Source organism: Porites lutea, chromosome 5, assembly GCF_958299795.1.
Source record: "Porites lutea chromosome 5, jaPorLute2.1, whole genome shotgun sequence".
In the NCBI taxonomy this organism is placed as follows: Eukaryota; Metazoa; Cnidaria; class Anthozoa; order Scleractinia; family Poritidae; genus Porites; species Porites lutea.
The window spans coordinates 12,039,676-12,057,823 of record NC_133205.1 but is presented as its reverse complement, the minus strand read 5'-3'; the positions used below and the strand labels follow the sequence as shown (position 1 = coordinate 12,057,823).

At 39.2% G+C, this 18,148-nt stretch overlaps 1 protein-coding gene across 1 annotated transcript in view; it reads right to left on the bottom strand.

The window, feature by feature from the left end:
* Window positions 1-5,991: 5,991 nt before the first annotated feature.
* Window positions 5,992-18,148, bottom strand: part of LOC140937672 (COMM domain-containing protein 10-like) — a 31,757-nt gene continuing 19,600 nt past the window's right edge. The window contains exons 2-8 of the mRNA XM_073387235.1: window positions 17,769-17,859; window positions 17,493-17,603; window positions 10,806-10,877; window positions 8,838-8,921; window positions 8,622-8,729; window positions 6,681-6,743; window positions 5,992-6,458 (exon numbers count right to left, since the gene is read on the bottom strand). Of these exons, the coding sequence (XP_073243336.1) occupies window positions 6,420-6,458; window positions 6,681-6,743; window positions 8,622-8,729; window positions 8,838-8,921; window positions 10,806-10,877; window positions 17,493-17,603; window positions 17,769-17,859 (568 nt within the window). The 3' untranslated portion in view covers window positions 5,992-6,419. The remainder of the gene's footprint in view (window positions 6,459-6,680; window positions 6,744-8,621; window positions 8,730-8,837; window positions 8,922-10,805; window positions 10,878-17,492; window positions 17,604-17,768; window positions 17,860-18,148) is intronic.

The window sequence follows — 18,148 nt, the reverse complement described above, 5'->3', positions numbered from 1 at the left end:
AGAAAAGTGTCTTGTGGCAATAAAAGCTTTAAAGCTGCAGAACTAAAACTACTAGCAGAGCAATTTCTAACTATGACCAACAAGTGTGGGGAGTGATTACAATTTTCACGAAAAATTAACTCCATTCTCTGAACGTCATAACTTCTAGCAAAAATCACGAAATGTGGCACTGTTGTAACGCGATTGAAACGCTACATAGGGTTATGAAAAATTGACCAAAGAAAAAAAAGGGATTGAGATATTACTCTGAAACTCTGAGAGCACAATGCTGAAAGGTGACCGTTTACCATAAAGTTAGTTTCATCTCTTTTTGTTTAATGGTTTGGGAACAGTGATGTTCGAAAAATGAAATTGTAAAATTATGGCCTTAACTGAAATCCTAAACTTGACTGTACATGAAAGTGTATATGCTTTCAAGTCATTTTTTTGTAATCTTCCCAAAACTGATTTAAAACGTACTGGGGTAAGAAGGAGAACGCACAGGCATTTATTGGTCTCACATCTATCCGCATTGTGGCAAGAAAATTGGAATTTACCCTTTCTTTGTAGTCGTTACCCTGGTGAGTGGCACACATGTACCCTTTTTAAGTTTAAGGAGCTGTTAAAAATAGGCTGATTTTCCAGTGGAAACCAAATTCACAGTGAAGCTTCTGCATGCTTTATTGAAGCCGAAAAAAGGTTTAATTTGGATTTGTAGCTTAAAGAAATTCATTTTTTGAACGGAGACGAAAAGGTTACAAAAGTGGTGCCTTTAGATCTAGAGAGAGAGAGAGAGAGAGAGAGATTTATGGCCAAAGCAAGATCACACTAGCTTCGCTTGGCGATCCTCGTGACAGTCACTCGTGATGCGAATTCCGACAAATTGTAAATCTCGCTTCGCTTAGCTCGGAATAAAAGTAATTTCCCCCCAGTTTGGTGCAGGTGGTTGTTCATGTGATCTTTTAATGTATGAACGTATGCGGTTACTTGCACAATTTGATGCTTTAAAAACATAAAGTGTAAATGGAGTTTTAATTTTAGTGTCCATGTTCTCACCGTGGGAGCAAGAGACTTCATGTGCGGTTTTGTCCGAGAATGTGTCGGCCCCCGAAGCATCCCACCTCTAATACCCGGGGTACAATGTTTGTTGTCAAAAACAACTCAACTTCGTTCGTACAACTTCAGCCAAACAAAATTCAAGGACTCCTTAAGGACAAATCACGGTTTTCAAGGACTAAAATTTAATTTATGTAATAAATCAGCATTCTTTGACCCCCTTTTGAACGCCTTACATGGCTTAAACACTTGATGGAGTCATTTACAATTATTTTTTATTCATTCAGCCATAAATGATCACATTATCATATACTACATGTACATTACATTTACTTTCCGTAACAACTGTTTGCAAAGTGGCAACTGTCATTGGGTATGATTTTCAGTACTGTTGCATCTGAGGTACAGAAAGAGCATTTGAAATAAGAAACTGAAATAAAATATTGCTCATGTACAAAAATCTGTTTATGTTACCCTTGCGTTTTACAGGTTCTTAGACCTAGCATGAGCCAAATAAACAAAGTAGTAAATTTAAGGACTTTTCAAGACCTAGAAAAGAAATCAGCAAAACAAAACAAACAAAACTTTTGTTAACACTTATTAAACCTAAATAAAGTTGCCCTGCAAATTAGCAAAGAAACGCTATTCCAGGCAGTAAAAAGTAATCGTATTAAAAATAATGAAAATTAAACAACATGGCAATACAGAAGTTAATTTATAGAGTTTTAATGTTGAATGATATTGCCTGGCAGTCACAGGAAATAAATGAAATATGTAAATATTATAACTTTTTCTTTTGCTTAATACTAGAAATACGTGTATCGCAGAACCTCGTGAAGGTCGGGGGAGGACGGGAGAGAAATTTAGTAAATTAACAATTCAGGGTGTCCAGTTCCTAATTTTTGAGCATATTCCTATTTTCTCCTAATTTTAAACTAAAACCTCCTATTTTTAGTTGGTTTCGCCAAAATTTGTAATAAAATTGAAAATGGAATTGTAGTATGGAATTGTAGTAGTCGGTGCACTCCTGGACCAAACACACTGATGGTACGGGATCCACCGTCAGGGTCGTCTTATTCGATTACCGGAAGGCTTTCGATTTGATAGACCACGCGCTTCTCGCTAGGAAGCTGCTGGCCCTGGACATGCCGGTTGGCGTATCGTTTTGGATCATCGATTTCCTTACAGATCGCTCGCAGAGAGTCAAGTTGGGAGTAGATTGCTTGTCTGAATGGAGGAACGTACCGGCACGGGTGCCTCAGGGAACCAAGCTCGGGCCGTGGCTGTTTATTCTCATGATTGATGACATCAACACCAGTAACACGGAACTGTGGAAATACGTGGATGACACAACTATTGCAGAGTGTGTTGACAAGAAGGGAGACAGCCGTATCCAATCTGATGTGGAGGAACTGATCGCTAAGTCTAACCAAAACAAGTTCCAGCTAAACGAGTCGAAGTGTAAGGAACTACGGATTTCGTTCGCTAAATCAGCCGCGGACTTTGCTCCCATTGTTATCAACGGGAAAGCAATAGAGGTAGTGTCCACTGTTAAGTTGATAGTTCTAAATATATCATCGACCTCCGGTGGAACTGTCACGTTGCTGAAATAAGTAAAAAAGTAGCGAGTCGATTATATTTTCTTAAACAACTGAAGAGAGCGAATATTCCCGCCAAAGATCTGCTAATCTTTTACTTGACCTGTATCCGCCCAGTAACGGAATACGCATGCCCGGTGTTTCACAACGCGCTTCCCGCATATTTATCCGCAGAGCTAGAACAGCTACCGAAGCGCGCCATGCGAATTATTTTTCCGCTTGTATCATATAGCGACGCATTACATCGAGCCAACTTGGAGACGCTCTCTCGACGCAGGCAGTCTATCACAACTAAGCTTTTTGATTCCATCACTTGTAACTTAGACCATAAACTGCATGAGCTCTTGCCACCTCGTAACAATTGTGAATCCAATTTAAGACGAAAGAGGAATTTTAATGTCCCTCTGGCTAAGACGAAGAGACTTAAGAACACACATATATATATAGCAACTGTAATTAAATTTTTTAGCTACACATGTGTACGTTTTTCTTATATTTTTTCTCATATTTTTCTTAGATTTTATTATTGTAACGATTAATCTAATTCAGCTTTTGGCTGCGATTGTAATCAGAACAAACTATCTATCTATCAGTTGAATGTGTTTTAGAGTAAGATTTATCATAAAGCAAGTAGTATGTTGACTTTGATTTTCTAATATTAGCAAAAATAGCAGTTACATTTCTTCTTTCCATGACGTCTATTTCCCATCGGAGTTCTGTTAGCAACTTTTCTGTATTGTTACTTTTTGTATAATTTTCTGGTGCACCTGCATGTATTCTATAGTCCCCATGACTATTGAATAATATTGTGCATAGCCTACTGAAACTGCATTTCAGTATCTGTACATGTTTTATTAGTCCCCCTCGCGTAAGCAGCGAGACTCATAATCTGCAACGCGTTTTTCGCCGAGGGGGGGGGTTAGTCCCTTGTATAGGCTATATGGGTATGTGCGGCGCTAAAGGGTATGTTTTTTTTTTGCCGGTTTAGTCTGAAATAGGGTATCAATTTCGACCATTTTGGTCTGAAATAGGGTATTGTTTGTGCTCTCAACAACCCACCCAATTTTCTGGAAGTACCCCCCCGGAATTTTTGGTCGAATTTAGGACTCAAAAGGGAGGTCATTGTGCCAGGCGTTACTTCCGGAGACCGTGGAAACTGGGACTAAGAATCGTTGCGTGATCGAAGCAACGAATGTTTTGCAAAGAAAGCTTAGGAAAGATTCAATTTAGAGCTTTTCCGAAACGTGTCGATCCACGAATTCTATCGCTTCAAAGCGTTGATTACTTTGGAACAAGTGAACACTACCGAATGGTCGAAAAAAAAAAAGAATCTTAAGTAGCATGCAAAATTGCGATGGTCGGGTGTTGTAAACTTTCACTGTACGCAAATGGGTCTTGTGATGAGCATGCGATTTATTTTCGGTGATCATTGAAATGAAGTGCCATGTAAATCTCGTTTTTGATATCTGATAATGATGTAATTTCTCTGGAATCGATGCCCTTGAATTTTCGTGTATTTATACACGCGTATAGCCTGCTACCGTCGAGGTATTTCTGATGGTACTAAATCAATTCAGAGACAAGTAAAAAGTATCGCCGTCGATAGAGTAGGAAGTAAAAAACCTTTAGGGAGTAAATCATGTTTCTTGTAGAATTAATCAACTCATTTCTCGATCTAATCTGTGTAATCTCCAAGCAGGCGAGACTGAAGGCCGCTGTAAGCGCGTTCTTCTTTTAGTTCGGAGTCTTGCTCGCTTTTATGTTCATCTTTGAAACTGAAAACAGGATCAAGTAGTCCTCTCACAACACAGATCAGATAAATCATTCAATCAGCTTCTTGTTTAAAAAGCCAATCACCAGCTGGATTCTGTATGCTACATGAAAAGAACAGACTCAAGTTTAGTTTACGGCACTAGCTCTCTTATACTTAAACAACCAACATTCAGTCGAGTACGTAGGTGAGATGTGCGAGACAAGTGAGATAGCAAGTTTGCGAAAATAAATTCTCAAAGGGAAAGATTTGCTTTATTTTATTAAGTAAATCATAGTTTCGGTAAAAAAGCAGGACGATTTGACATTCAGGAGAACAGGGCTTTAGCTTTGCAGATCAGCGAGTTTCCATTTCCGCTTCGTCGCTCCAAAGAACACAACAAAGACGTTGAATAGCCAATTCGCTCGGAAACTGAGATAACCTAGCATATGGCGAACCTCGCACAAGGAAAGCTAGTGACTGGAGAATATTCCTCTGTTTGCAGGTCGATATAGCGAAGATATACCAGTTTAGAAACATCGAATGGTCGCTCAGTTCTCTCTCTCAACACAATTGTACGGCAGCCATCGGCGTGAAAGTAAAAGATCACGTGATAAAAGTTCAGTAATAATATAGCTGGATACAAAGCATAATGGGAAGGCGTTTCAATTCTTCTTGCCACCAACCAAAAGGCAGTTTAAGCAGCGACGTTATTGAGCGACGCATGTCAACCGGAAGTGGGCATTTTTCTTTTTTAAAATACCTTGACGCTATCAAATTTGTACTGCTAAGTTTCTTTGCTCTTATAGAGACGATTTGCTAAAAAATTTGTTCAAAATCACCGATCAAGAGTGTAACAAGTCCACTTCCGGTTGACGTGTGCGTCGCTCAAAAAAGTCGCTGCTTAAATTCTCTAGTCTCGTACGCAGACGTCTCTCTGTCGATTGGCGCGCAAAGGAAGGCGGGAAGAGGACAAAGAACGAGACCGCCATAAACCAACGCTAAACGCTAAACCTCCCGTCTGTACCCTTCCCATGGTCCCTTACGGTTCATCACTAGTCACTCACGTTTTGCGCTCGCCTCTCCTCCTCAGGCGCTTCGTTTTTCGCATGGTAGGCTGCGATAGATTTGTAAGCCAAGAGAAAATCACGCTGGCCTTGCGATGGTCTTGGGAAACACGCGCGCTTCTCGCGCGACGAGATTATTATTGTAACTGTTTGTAGTGTTTACCGTTGTACTGAAAGTACGTCAAACAGGGGTTAAGCAGGTCCATAATGTCGTCTGTAGGTAGTGGTAGTTCAACAGCAGAGTTCTTAATAGCGTTCTCAGTACAGTCTAGAGCCAGTTGAAGTGGAATACTGGTGAACACGTCAAAGGACACTAGTTTTTGGTCGTCCGGTATCTGTATTGTCTTAATGGCGTCCATAAAGTTCTCAGTAGACTGTAGTTTTTGTCTGGATTCGTCAGTCAGTAGTTTCAGTACGTTAGGTAAGTTTTTAGACAGTCGGTAGGTCGGGGACCCACAGTACAACGGTACCCACAGTACAACTGTCAACAACAACAGTCCTATTCAGGACTACGTTCACCCAGACGATCAAACTCAACCTTCTTTTGACCCTGTTTACTTGTAACATCATGGTGTCTGGATATCGGATAAAACAGTGTTTCAAGTGCTTAAGATACATGCACTTTCTTATTTCAATACAAATAAAAACAATCAGTAAACATTTCATGGTCATAGTAAGAAGGTACTGGATGGCAAATTTCCTTCACACTAGGGAAGTCCTTTGCTCCTGCTTTATGAGTTATAAATGAGCTTTATATATGGCTGTCAATTAAATTCACATAATTTTCTTTGCTCAATTCTTGTGATGTAAATATTAGGTTGGCATATAGAACGCTCCTCCTGTCCTGTCCTCCTTCTTTTTAGAAATCAGGCGAAGGTTTAGAATGATTAAGAAACAAGGCCTCACTGAATGGCGTTTGAAAACCCCATCAAAACAACACAGCAAACTTGAGGTGTAAAACAGCCCACGTTAACTGAGAGAATCAAGCTGACTCTGAATGATTTCCAGCTACACAGGAGAAAAACACAAATAAATAACAGTGTTGAACAATAGTCTAGAATATGAATAATGATGATAATTTGGACAAGTGAATATGATGGCTGGGCTTCCCATTGTCGTGTGTCAAAGTACTATTGAGTAAAAGGTGCAAAAGTAACACAAATCTGAAAGTAAGATGTACTTCCTTCCAAGCTGTTTTATTTATTGCAAAAGCAGTACCTAACCACTGACCTGATTATAAAGGGCATATAATTCTTCATGGGTGAATTCTACATGGACTTTTTCCCTAACACCCTGAAATAAGATCAAGACTATGGTCAATACACTTATTCACTTAACGGTTTCCTGATTTTCAAGGTTGAAGATTAGTCTTCAGTATGATAATCTGAAGGCTAGTGCAGCTTTTATATTTAACTGAACAAAATAATTCTCACTACCCAGAAAAGGGGAGACCAAAAAGATTGTACACTTCATAAAGAAAAAGTTTTTTTTCAAGTATGCATTTACTTTCCAGGAGCAAGCTAAAGAGGCTCTTTTTTATAAGATGATGAAAGAAAAACGACTTGAGTTAGTCAACTATTTGTGTCTGAAATATGAGAAAATAATATCAATTGATGTCCTAAAAGATCAAGGCCAAGGTGCTTTCGATTGACCTTATTCTGGAATAGGAATACATAGAATATTGTGGAACATGAATTTAAGTATCCTGGAATGAGTGGAGTATGTTCCATAGACATAATTTTCCTTGAGTTTCATCTAGTTTTAACAAAAACAAAGACAGTAACGGACATTGTTAGTGACAATAGACCTTGTCACGGTTTTCGACGCCATCTTGACGAGTAGGCAAACGCGTGAAAAATTACAATGTTTGTATGAGAATCTAATGTCGAATAATTTCCGTACAATGGCTGTTCTGAAAAAAATATCAATTGTAAACTAAAGCTTCACTCCTAAGGATTCTCCCGAAAAAAATTGAGGGAATTACATGCGCTAGAAGACCTAGAACCACTCCTTTGTCTGTAAGAAAGTCCCGGGAAAAATTACGGACAAATATATGGAAAATCTAAAGCAAGCCTCTGGAGAAATTTAAGCACAGGTACGCCCCCAAAATTTTTTAGTGCGATCCTTTGCTTTGTAGCTTTAGTTTACAACTTAAATTTTTTTCAGAACAGCCGTTTTACGGAAATTATTCGACATTACATTCTCATACAAACACCGTAATTTCTCACACGTTTGCCTACTCGTTAAGATGGCGTCGAAAACCGTGACCAGGTCTATAAACAGCACTTAAACAATGACGATAGGGCGATATGGAGGAAAAAATTACTAGAGCAGACAGGAAACTCTTTGGCATATTTCCTTGCAACAGGGAAGAGGGAAATATAAATCGGCAAACCAACATCATGCCAACAGTTTCCTTGTCTTCTTTAAACATAATTTATTATCTCCACTAACAAATCATCTTCTAGAATTTCTTCACACTTAAACAAAGCAATATCCTCATAACAACAACGTTGATTGTCAAGCGAAGAAAGATCCTCGCAGTTGTGAACGCAATTTATGCAATTGCGTAAGAAGCCTGAAAAAAATTCAGGACTTCCACGGGATTTGAACCCGTGACCTCACGACACCGGTGCGACGTTCCAGCCAACTAAGCTATGAAGCCACTGATGTTGGGAACTGGTCAATATGTGGTCATATGTTCCCGCGATGTTGATTGTATTATTAATTGTGACATTACTTGGACAACAGAAAATCTTCCTTTACAAAAAAAAAACACTATATCCCAGGAAAATTCGAATCATATTCTTATTCCAGATTTAAAGGTCGTTGAATGTACATTGATGTACTTATCCTTTATACCAACTAATGACTGGATCCACAGAGAAACATGAGGAATCAAGAAACGCTACGAGAACCAGGTAGACAAAAGAACTTTGAAAACAGGAGAATGACAAGTCTCAAGGGACAATAATTAGTATGTACGTAAATAAGTAAGTAAGTAAGAAAGTAAGTACGTAAATACGTAAAAAAGTAAGCAAGTTAGTTAGCAAGTAAGGAAGGAAGGAAAGAAGAACACGTGTAAGTAAGCAATCAGTTTACTTACTTATTAATTTTAAAAAGAACACATAAATCACCTTTAGGTGAGTATGATACAAGGCGCGTTCTTACCTGGCGTCCAGATGCAACACTGAACTCCATCATAGCATTTGGCAGTTTCATCTTAGTTGCATTGCTTTGAGCCATTTGCAGGTTTAGCCTCCAGCTTACTGCTTGAAGCTATTCAAAACAAATTAAAGCTTTTATCACCTGACAAAGTTTCATAAATTAAGTAATGAACTTATGACTATAAGAAATTTATTAATGATGTGTATTGATTACATGTACCTGTTTAGGTGCCAGGCTTCTTTGCTTCAGCTTCTCTACGACAGACTTTCCATTAGAAGTCCACAGATCCACTATTGCCTGAGTCTTGAATACAAAATTGCAACATGAACTGCTGAAAACTGAGTAAATGTAACAAGTAATCCCATAATAACAAAAATATGAGTTTCCTTAATTTTATAGGTACAGTGTATTACGTTAGAACCCCTCCCCCCCCAAAAAAATGAGAACAAACAGTCAACAGCGAGTAAAAGGGAAAACCAGATGATTTTGAACCATACAAACAAAACAAAGGACAAAAGTATCCTGCTAAAACAGGCTTTTCCTTTTGCTAAATTTCTAGCTGAAAATTTGTAATAAACAGCATTAGTTGTAAATCCCTGTGGTAAACTTCTGTCAGTTTTCCCCTAAGTGTCTTCAAACCGTGAATGCAATTTATTTCATGCCAAGACAGACCTCATACATCAGGAGAAATAATTTTACAGTACTACTTTTTGCCAAAGAGCAGCCTCACGAAGACGCGAGGCTAATAGGGCCGTGCGCGATTGTTCCAGGGGCAGGAAAAATCTCGAATCGATGTAACATAGAGTAATGTAAGGCAACCATGACGTAATGCAGGACATAGAATGCATTGTTTTCCAGCGAGCTCGTGATACAGATCAGAGAATCCACGAGCCGTGTGCGTGTTTGTAATTCCCGTGCTCATCCGGTCTTCAACCAATCATCGGGTGGATCAGTTCCATCCTACGCTATATCTGTCGCATTGGCCCGCTGGAATTTTTTATTGCATGCCGCTAAGAAAAAGAATAACGCAGCGAAATCTTTTGTGTCTTTGAAGCAAAATAATTCGAAAGGCTTCACTTGCGCACCCTAAAGTTTTTTAGCTTAAAAAGAGGAATTTTTAGGTTGCTTTTAAGACCACTAAATTTTACGCAAAATGACTTGTGCGCAACTTTGGACAAAAACACCTACCTCAGTATCTCGACAAATTTGCTGCGTAAAGTCGGTATTTCAAATTCTTTACGCAGTAGAACAGTTTAGTTCACTATTTTCAAAAGACAAATTAAAGCAAGGGCACACATACACCAAAACCATGATCCGCCTTCCCCGCGCATGTTGTGGGAGAACTGCCGTGCGGTTCCTTGCCAACAGCTCCCACATGTGTTGTGTGGAACTGGCACTTACAGGACTTGCCTCGGCAGGAAAGGGTCTTTTATACACAGGTTTTCCCCGGTCAATGACCGACGGCTATGCCATTCTGATGAGCCCCAGTAAGGGCGAAACTGCTGTCCATGGCTGCCACCGCCCGCGTGATATGGCTGTGCGCATGCGTGAGGTAACGGCCAGGCCGTGGGTTGGTTGGCCCCTTGCTTTAATTCACTGGTAACTCGTGATCCACCTTCCCTGCGCATGTGGTGGTAGGACTGCTGTGCGGCTCCCAGCCAACAGTTCCCACATGTGTTGTGGGGAGCTGGCGCTTGATAAACTGCTTTGCACTCACCTCGGCAGTAAATTGTTGTTAAGAGGCGGCTATTTTTCATCAATTACTGCATTTAAGAGATCATAATAGGACAGCTGTCCTGTTATGGCTCTTGCTGCATTTCATGACATTTCTAAACAAATTCAACAGCGCGTGCGTGTAAGTAAAATCTTTGTTCGTTGGAACTCGGCGATAGCTATAACTAGTATAAAATTGTTAGTGGATACAACGTAACAAAGTATGAGCCATAATAAAGCATGGTCCACAGACCAAAGAGTGGTATAAAATATGGACTACAGACTACAGACTGGGTTTAAAAAGGTGGTTAGAAGGGTTAAAAACAAAAAGACGATTTATGACTAAAGAAAAAACATATAACAGGTAAAAATTTACTTTATTTTAGTGAGAGTATTTAATTTTTTGGCGCAAGAGTTTTTGCGTTTATACTGCAGTCCACGGCAAGTATTTTAGACTGACTGACTAAAGAATACCTTTTCATCTGTTAATTCGATATTTTGTAGCTGCAGCTTCAACAATTGTGCTTTGGCATTGTGATAAGCAGCCTAGGAGACAAAATCATTTAATACTGATAATCTACTTAACATCATAAAACACCAACTCTGACATTCTACTTCAATCATCCTTCAGGCATACTTAGAGATGCCAGCCTCTAAAGATCTTAAATATGGAGCCTCTCTTTGACAGTTCAGTATCAACTAACCCAGCTTGCTTAACTTGACCTAGTCCACAAATGATGACATGGGCGTGGATCAGGATAAAATTTGACAGGTTGAGTCACGCCACTTCCCTGCATAAATTAGGATGTTTATTGTCTTAAAAAAAGGAGTCACTTGTAGAAAGTCGTAAACTAGCCCAAGGTTTTATCTTATTCCAAGGAAAGATTTTGGAGCCGTTAAAGTAACCGAACAATGTAAGATTCAGCTCTCTGTAGATCAGGCAGTTTTGAAGAGTTGCTAACCAATCACTACGAACAGACATCGTGTACGGCCGGTTGTTTAGTAACTTCAGTAATTGTCTTGTTTGTCGTCCTGAAACTAAGTGTCTTCTTTAGATTCCTCTGCTTAAGCTTTTAGCAGAGAATCCAAGCAGGATGCAAGTTTTGCTGTAGAGCTATCTGGCTATTTTTCTCAGAGGACAGGAAGTGAATCTTCAATGAAACTAAAAAAACTAAGCAAAAACACAGAAACTGTGAAAGGTTTGAACCCAGGAGTCATTTCAACAGTAGGTTGTGTTTGATCGTCCGGGTGAACGTAGTCCTGAATAGGACTGTTGTTGTTGACAGTGGCTGACGTTTCGACAACGTCTGGGGTGGTCATCTTCAGAGTCAAAGTGAGTGGTATCACGTCAGTTGATGGTATTATACTCTGGTTATTGATCTGATTGGTCAATTACGTCGCGATGTTTTTGGTCGTCTGTCAGTTAAGCCGTGATGTTATTGGCTATGAAGAGTCGTAATCAGTAATGGGTGCGTTTCGATCTGTCTATTGTTATTCAAATGGTCAGTTCTCCAGTCGTTCTCTCGTAGTTAGTAGGGAACTTAAGAACCACGACGAAGTTCACGACGACGACGTCTGTTGACTGGGAAAGGACTGGAACGAGAACGTCAGTTTCGGCGGGAAAAAGGAAACTTAAGATGCATGTCGATCGGTAGGTCGACGACAACGAAACTGAATGTAAACAAACATGTAGAAGTAGAACAACTGTGATGTCAGTGTGATGTTCGTTCGCAACAAAGTTTTTTCGCAAAGGCGTCTTTTAAGACGATGCAAGATCTTATTTTATAAGCCGTACGTCTACTTTCATTTACAATGAAGAATTTTTAGTGTTGTCTGACCTTTTCGAATGGAAAAATCTCTGCTTTCCGTACGAAGGGTATTCAACTTTCAACCTGAATGACATGACCGAGTCCGAGTGTCTGTCAGAGTTTAGATTTGCAAAAAGAGACATTCCGATGCGATAGCTGTTTTCCATATAAAGTTCATCTCCTCTATGTTAAAGATATGATTTGCCTGACCTAAATACGTACAAATAAATTTGTCACTTACGAGTTCGCTCGCTCGGCCTGCACAGCTCAGTGTTGTCTTCGAAGTAAACACAATTCATCAGTCAAATTTTCAATCAACATCGCTTGTTAGGAGAAAAAAGAAAGGATACCTGGATTTATGAGGTGAAAAAACACAAAGCCCTTGAAAAATAGCTTAAAAACAGGGAGTTATACCTGCCGAAGCTTGTGGATTGCAGGACGACGTGATTCTACTGTGTTTGGCGTCGTCGACGACACCACGACGACGAAATTTGTTAACCGCGCTTGCGCAGTACACGGTATCTCGCTTCCGGTCGTCGTCGTGGTTCTTAAGGACGGTGCCCACTAATGGGAAGTATTTTTTCCCAGATAATGACTATGTGAGACAAGTAGATCATGTCAGGGGCTATTGAAATCCAAAAAGAAAACTGGGGGTAACCACGCATTTTTCAGAGATAACTGCGCTTCAATATGGAGAAAAACGCTGAATAGGCATTTTTTAGAAAAATGATAAAAAGTTATTTTTCCCAAAATTTCGGAGTGTACACGTGAACTGGCACAAATGCAATGATAATTGCAACAAGGTTTCAAAATAAGCAACAAATGATAACATAACAACTGCTCTTTATACGCCTTTTTTTGAAATATCAGCACAACTGGGAAGTTGTCAGCAGTTACCCCTCTCCACGCGTTTGCCTTAAAAATAGTGTAAACGACATTTTCCCCGAACCAAAAATTGATCGTTTGCTGAGTAGGCTTATTACTTTCATTTGGTAAGATAAAAAATAGGGGTTACCACGCGTTTTTAGAAGTTAAATTGGTTGATTTCGGCCTTAACTTAATCGTTTTGGGGGCTATTTACAATTTTTCCTATCCCCTCCCTGGTCAGTTTCACTATTGCTTCGCTCAACGCGGAGTACTCTGGGATATCCACAATGGCCGACAGTCAGAGAACAACAACCCACGAAAGAGAGCAAAAACAGAAAGTGAAGCAGGACATTTCATGGACCATAAGGAAAACAAATATGCTATTTCATTCAACTGGAGCTTCTCCGTCTCAAAAATTTAACTAAAATTTTTGGAAAAGAGCAATCTCGAAGGAATTAAAGATTACTTCCAGCGCACATAGAGTAGTATGTCGAGCTCAAGATGCAACGTTGGCGCTGTAAACAAACTACTGTACTGTAGTGGAAAATAGTCGTCAGAGACTCTTAGACAGGTACTCCTTCAAACGTTTGCTTACCTGTACATGTCCTCAAGATTTTTTTAACTGTAGATGTAATATGGATTGTAAACCTTCTATCGTTTTTTATCATTTTACCGGGTACCTCAATCGAATATGTTATTAAACCGTGCATGCATTCAATGAGCTTATGTCTGTGCTTTGCGCTATCTCTTTCGGGCTTTGCCACAAGTTTCATATCACATAACTTATTCGCATATATAGACTCAAGTTCCATACATGATCATGAGCTCTCTTTTAAAAAAGCTGAATACTGCGAAAGTAGTTGTACCGAATGCGTTTATGTACCGTCATAATGCACTGGGCTATAATGATCATTTTATATATTTCGTTGTGATTTTTTTACTGTAGCATTCTGTGTCATGTTCATTCACTAGTTTTGGTTCCTAAATGTTAATTTTAGGCTTAACAGTGTCTGTTAAACCTAAGAAAGTCTTAGAATGGAAATACTTTATTTACCTTCCATCTTTAGTTCGTAAACAGCCAAATGGCAGCTATGTCTAAATGTCCAGATTATGTCTGGCGTGAAATTGAACCTTAAGAAATACTATCTACACGACAAGCTGCCCATGAGTCAATAATTTTAATGCTTAGTACTGCCAAAATGCTTAAATAACAATGATACTAAAAAGCGTAACAATTTTCTACGATTTTCTCCGCGATGAAAACGTTTCCTTTGCGGTCCGCAACTATTTGTGAAGCTGCGATCTCAACAATCCAAGCAATCTTGTGATAGTTTTTTCTTGTTTGTTCGACAAATAAAAGCCTCGGACTCTCAATAAAACGGACATCAGTATGTACTCGAACGCTTTAAGTCTATCTTCTGCTGAATAATTACATAAAATCTTACAAAATTAAACAAATATTCGGGAAAGTGTTTATAGCCGATTAGCCGATAAAACGCGAAGGACCTGAGTGAAAGGTAAGCTTGCAGTTTCTCGATTAAGCGGAGGACTTAGAGCTATTTTCCTTCTGATTTACTGATCCTTACCTATTAAGGGATTGTTTAATACCCAAGCTCCAAGCGTAACATCTCGAAGCAATAACTTTTGATGTTTTAGAATTGACTTTTGTTTGACTATAAAATGTTTGGTAAGATCGACCATAAAGGGGAAATAGCAACATGCGCATACTTCATGGGTCTTCAAAGAACTGACAAGGTAAATAAAAATTATTTTTCACCTGTTGAAAAACGACACATCTTTTCCTCAAGAAATAACTAGAACCTTCCAGACTTGGCGGAGACAAAACCAGTCCGCGTATCCTGCGTGTTGCGCATTTCTTTCGCGTCGCGCGCGACTACCTTGGCATGCGCAGAAAATAAGCGCAGTAACAATAGTGGGCACCGTCCTTAAGTTCCCTAGTTTTGCCTGATCTCGTCAGTAAGTCGTTTGTACGGCGCTGGTAACTGTTGGCTACGATTCAGTGGCGTTTGTTCTAAGTTAGTAAACCAGCTTTATAAAGTAAGACGTTAAAAGTCAGACGTTGTTTCGTTTAAAGACGAAACATCAAATTGACTGGGACTCTGCGACAGGTATAACGTATTCTACAGACTACTATCAACGTCTTACTTTCGAGAGCTGGTTTACTAACTTAGAACAAACGCCACTGAATCGTAGCCAACAGTTACCAGCGCCGTACAAACGACTTATTGACGAGATAAAGCAAAACTAACTAAACTAACTACGAGAGAACGACTGGAGAACTGACAATTTGACTAACAATAGACAACTGTTTAACTGTGACAATAGACGGATCGAAACGCACCCATTACTGATTACGAGTCTTCATAGCCAATAACTGACTTAACTGGCCGACGACCATCGCGACGTAATCGACCAATCAGATCAATAACCAGAGTATAATACCATCAACTGACGTGATACAACTCACTTTGACTCTGAAGATGACTACCGCACAGGTTGTCGAAACGTCAGTCACTGTCATCAACAACAGTCCTATTCAGGACTACGTTCACCCGGACGATCAAAGTTAACCTACTTTTGAAAAACACAGAAGTTCGGTATTCGTTTGGCAAATGACAGAATCTTGCATAAATTAACATTTTATGTGTCTGTCCTCTTATTGATAATAAAAATTAGCAAAATCCAACTAGTGGTCCATCATCAATGCTGCGTTCTGATAAGTTGAGCTAGCGAAAAGCGCGAGCTTTTTGGCGGCAAAAAAGGATTAAAGCCTAGCTTTAACTAGCTAAAATTTTTTAATTCTCGATGTTTTTGACCAACTAGTTGGATTTTACTCAAACAATAGTTTTATTGGAAATGGCGTTTCCAGGGGTTTTCAAGAGGTGTTTCCCACTGCGGACGCCATGTTGTTTTGTCAGAATGCACGCAAGACTGGGAACAATGCCGTCCAAATTTCTCTAAGGTTCAACTGTTTAACTGTGACAATAGACGGATCGAAACGCACCCATTACTGATTACGAGTCTTCATAGCCAATAACTGACTTAACTGGCAGACGACCATCGCGACGTAATCGACCAATCAAATCAATAACCAGAGTATAATACCATCAACTGACGTGATACAACTCACTTTGACTCTGAAGATGACTACCGCACAGGTTGTCGAAACGTCAGTCACTGTCATCAACAACAGCCCTATTCAGGACTACGTTCACCCGGACGATCAAAGTTAACCTACTTTTGAAAAACACAGAAGTTCGGTATTCGTTTGGCAAATCACAGAATCTTGCATAAATTAACATTTTATGTGTCTGTCCTCTTATTGATAATAAAAATTAGTAAAATCCAACTAGTGGTCCATTATCAATGCTGCGTTCTGATAAGTTGAGCTAGCGAAAAGCGCGAGCTTTTTGGCGGCAAAAAAGGATTAAAGCCTAGCTTTAACTAGCTAAAATTTTTTAATTCTCGATGTTTTTGACCAACTAGTTGGATTTTACTCAAACAATAGTTTTATTGGAAATGGCGTTTCCAGGGGTTTTCAAGAGGTGTTTCCCACTGCGGACGCCATGTTGTTTCGTCAGAATACACGCAAGACTGGGAACAATGCCGTCCAAATTTCTCTAAGGTTCAAACGTTTCACAGGTCTAAACCTGTTAGAATATGGGTTCAGTGTCATTCAAAACTGGGAAACAGATGCTTTACCATTTTATTTGATGGTGCTTATTTCTTGATAGCAGTTATGGTAGAAGGAGACGAAAATAGCCGGCTAGGGATGGCTAACAAGCCGGCGGTTATTGGCAGCCCTGACGCAAATTTCCCTCCAAGTATAAGCCTAGCCGATTTTGAAGCACAAATTTCCCTCCATATATAATTAAGCCCCTCCGAATATAAGCCCCTCCAAAAAAGGGTCTTTGAATAATATAAATAATATAAGCCCTGGCACTTATTTTCGGAATTTTACGGTATTTTGACAGCACAACAAAACAAATTTCTTATATGTCCTTGACTGGGAATGATAGATACAATTTGGAATCATCTACGTAGGATTCTAAGGAGCAATAATGTGGAACGCCAAGCATGCAAAGTGCAAAAACGAATGTGGAGTGTGAGAAGAAAAAAAGAAAGAACCCCACTGGCACATCCTCGACCCCTTAAGGTGGGGCTTAGTAAGTCTATAGTCTACAGTGGGTGCTTTATAATTACCATTTCTACTTCTACTCCATCAAGAGCTCAATTTATTTACTCCTACTAAAAAACCAGTCCCTGGGAGACTGACCAGGAAAAACAAGTAATAAACCATGCAATAATCCTCAAACATTCCAGATAGAATCAAATTTTTTTCAGTTTTCCAAATTTCTCAATTTCTGCTTCTCTATATACAGCTGTAAATTCTGAGTGCTCCTTGTTTGTTTTTTCTTTCATATTTCCTTTATCCTATGGATTATCATCACAATTCTTAATTTACCTGCTCTAAAATGAATGTACATGTTTCCAATACAACGTAAAGGTCATCAGATTCAAGTCCTAAAGCTGCTTGAAGTTTTTCCTCCTCATCTTTTGAAAATGCTCTTTCATCCTGGAAAGACAACAATCAAAAATTAAATCAGCACATAAGCATTTTGATGCCTTTTTGATAATATAAGGGTTCTAATATATCGCCTACAGGCAAACAAAAGCGATGTCCTTTAGAGGAAGTTACGAACAAAAATATGAAAAAATAAAAGAAACAAATTAACCATACCCTTAAATGAAGTTTTTGTACAATTCGACTCAGCAAAAGAGGAAACCTAGCAGTGTCTAGGCTGTTGACTAACTGAACCGCTTTCTTCAACCTTAAAACAAAATGGTGATATCAGATGGTCAGGAAAAGTCAGAATGGGTCGATAGCAAAGTATAACATACTCTTTATCATGGTGTATTATTGGATAAGTTAACATCACTAGGGTTCAGTAAGGCTTCCGTGCAATGGTTTAAGGCTTACTTGACAGATAGGACAAAAGCGTTGCAGTGAATGGGTCAACATCTGATCCCCGATCCATTTTGTTTGGAGTCCCGCAAGGGTCCTTGATCGGTCCCTTGTTATTTATAATCTATATCAACAATGTATCTTCAATGGTAAAG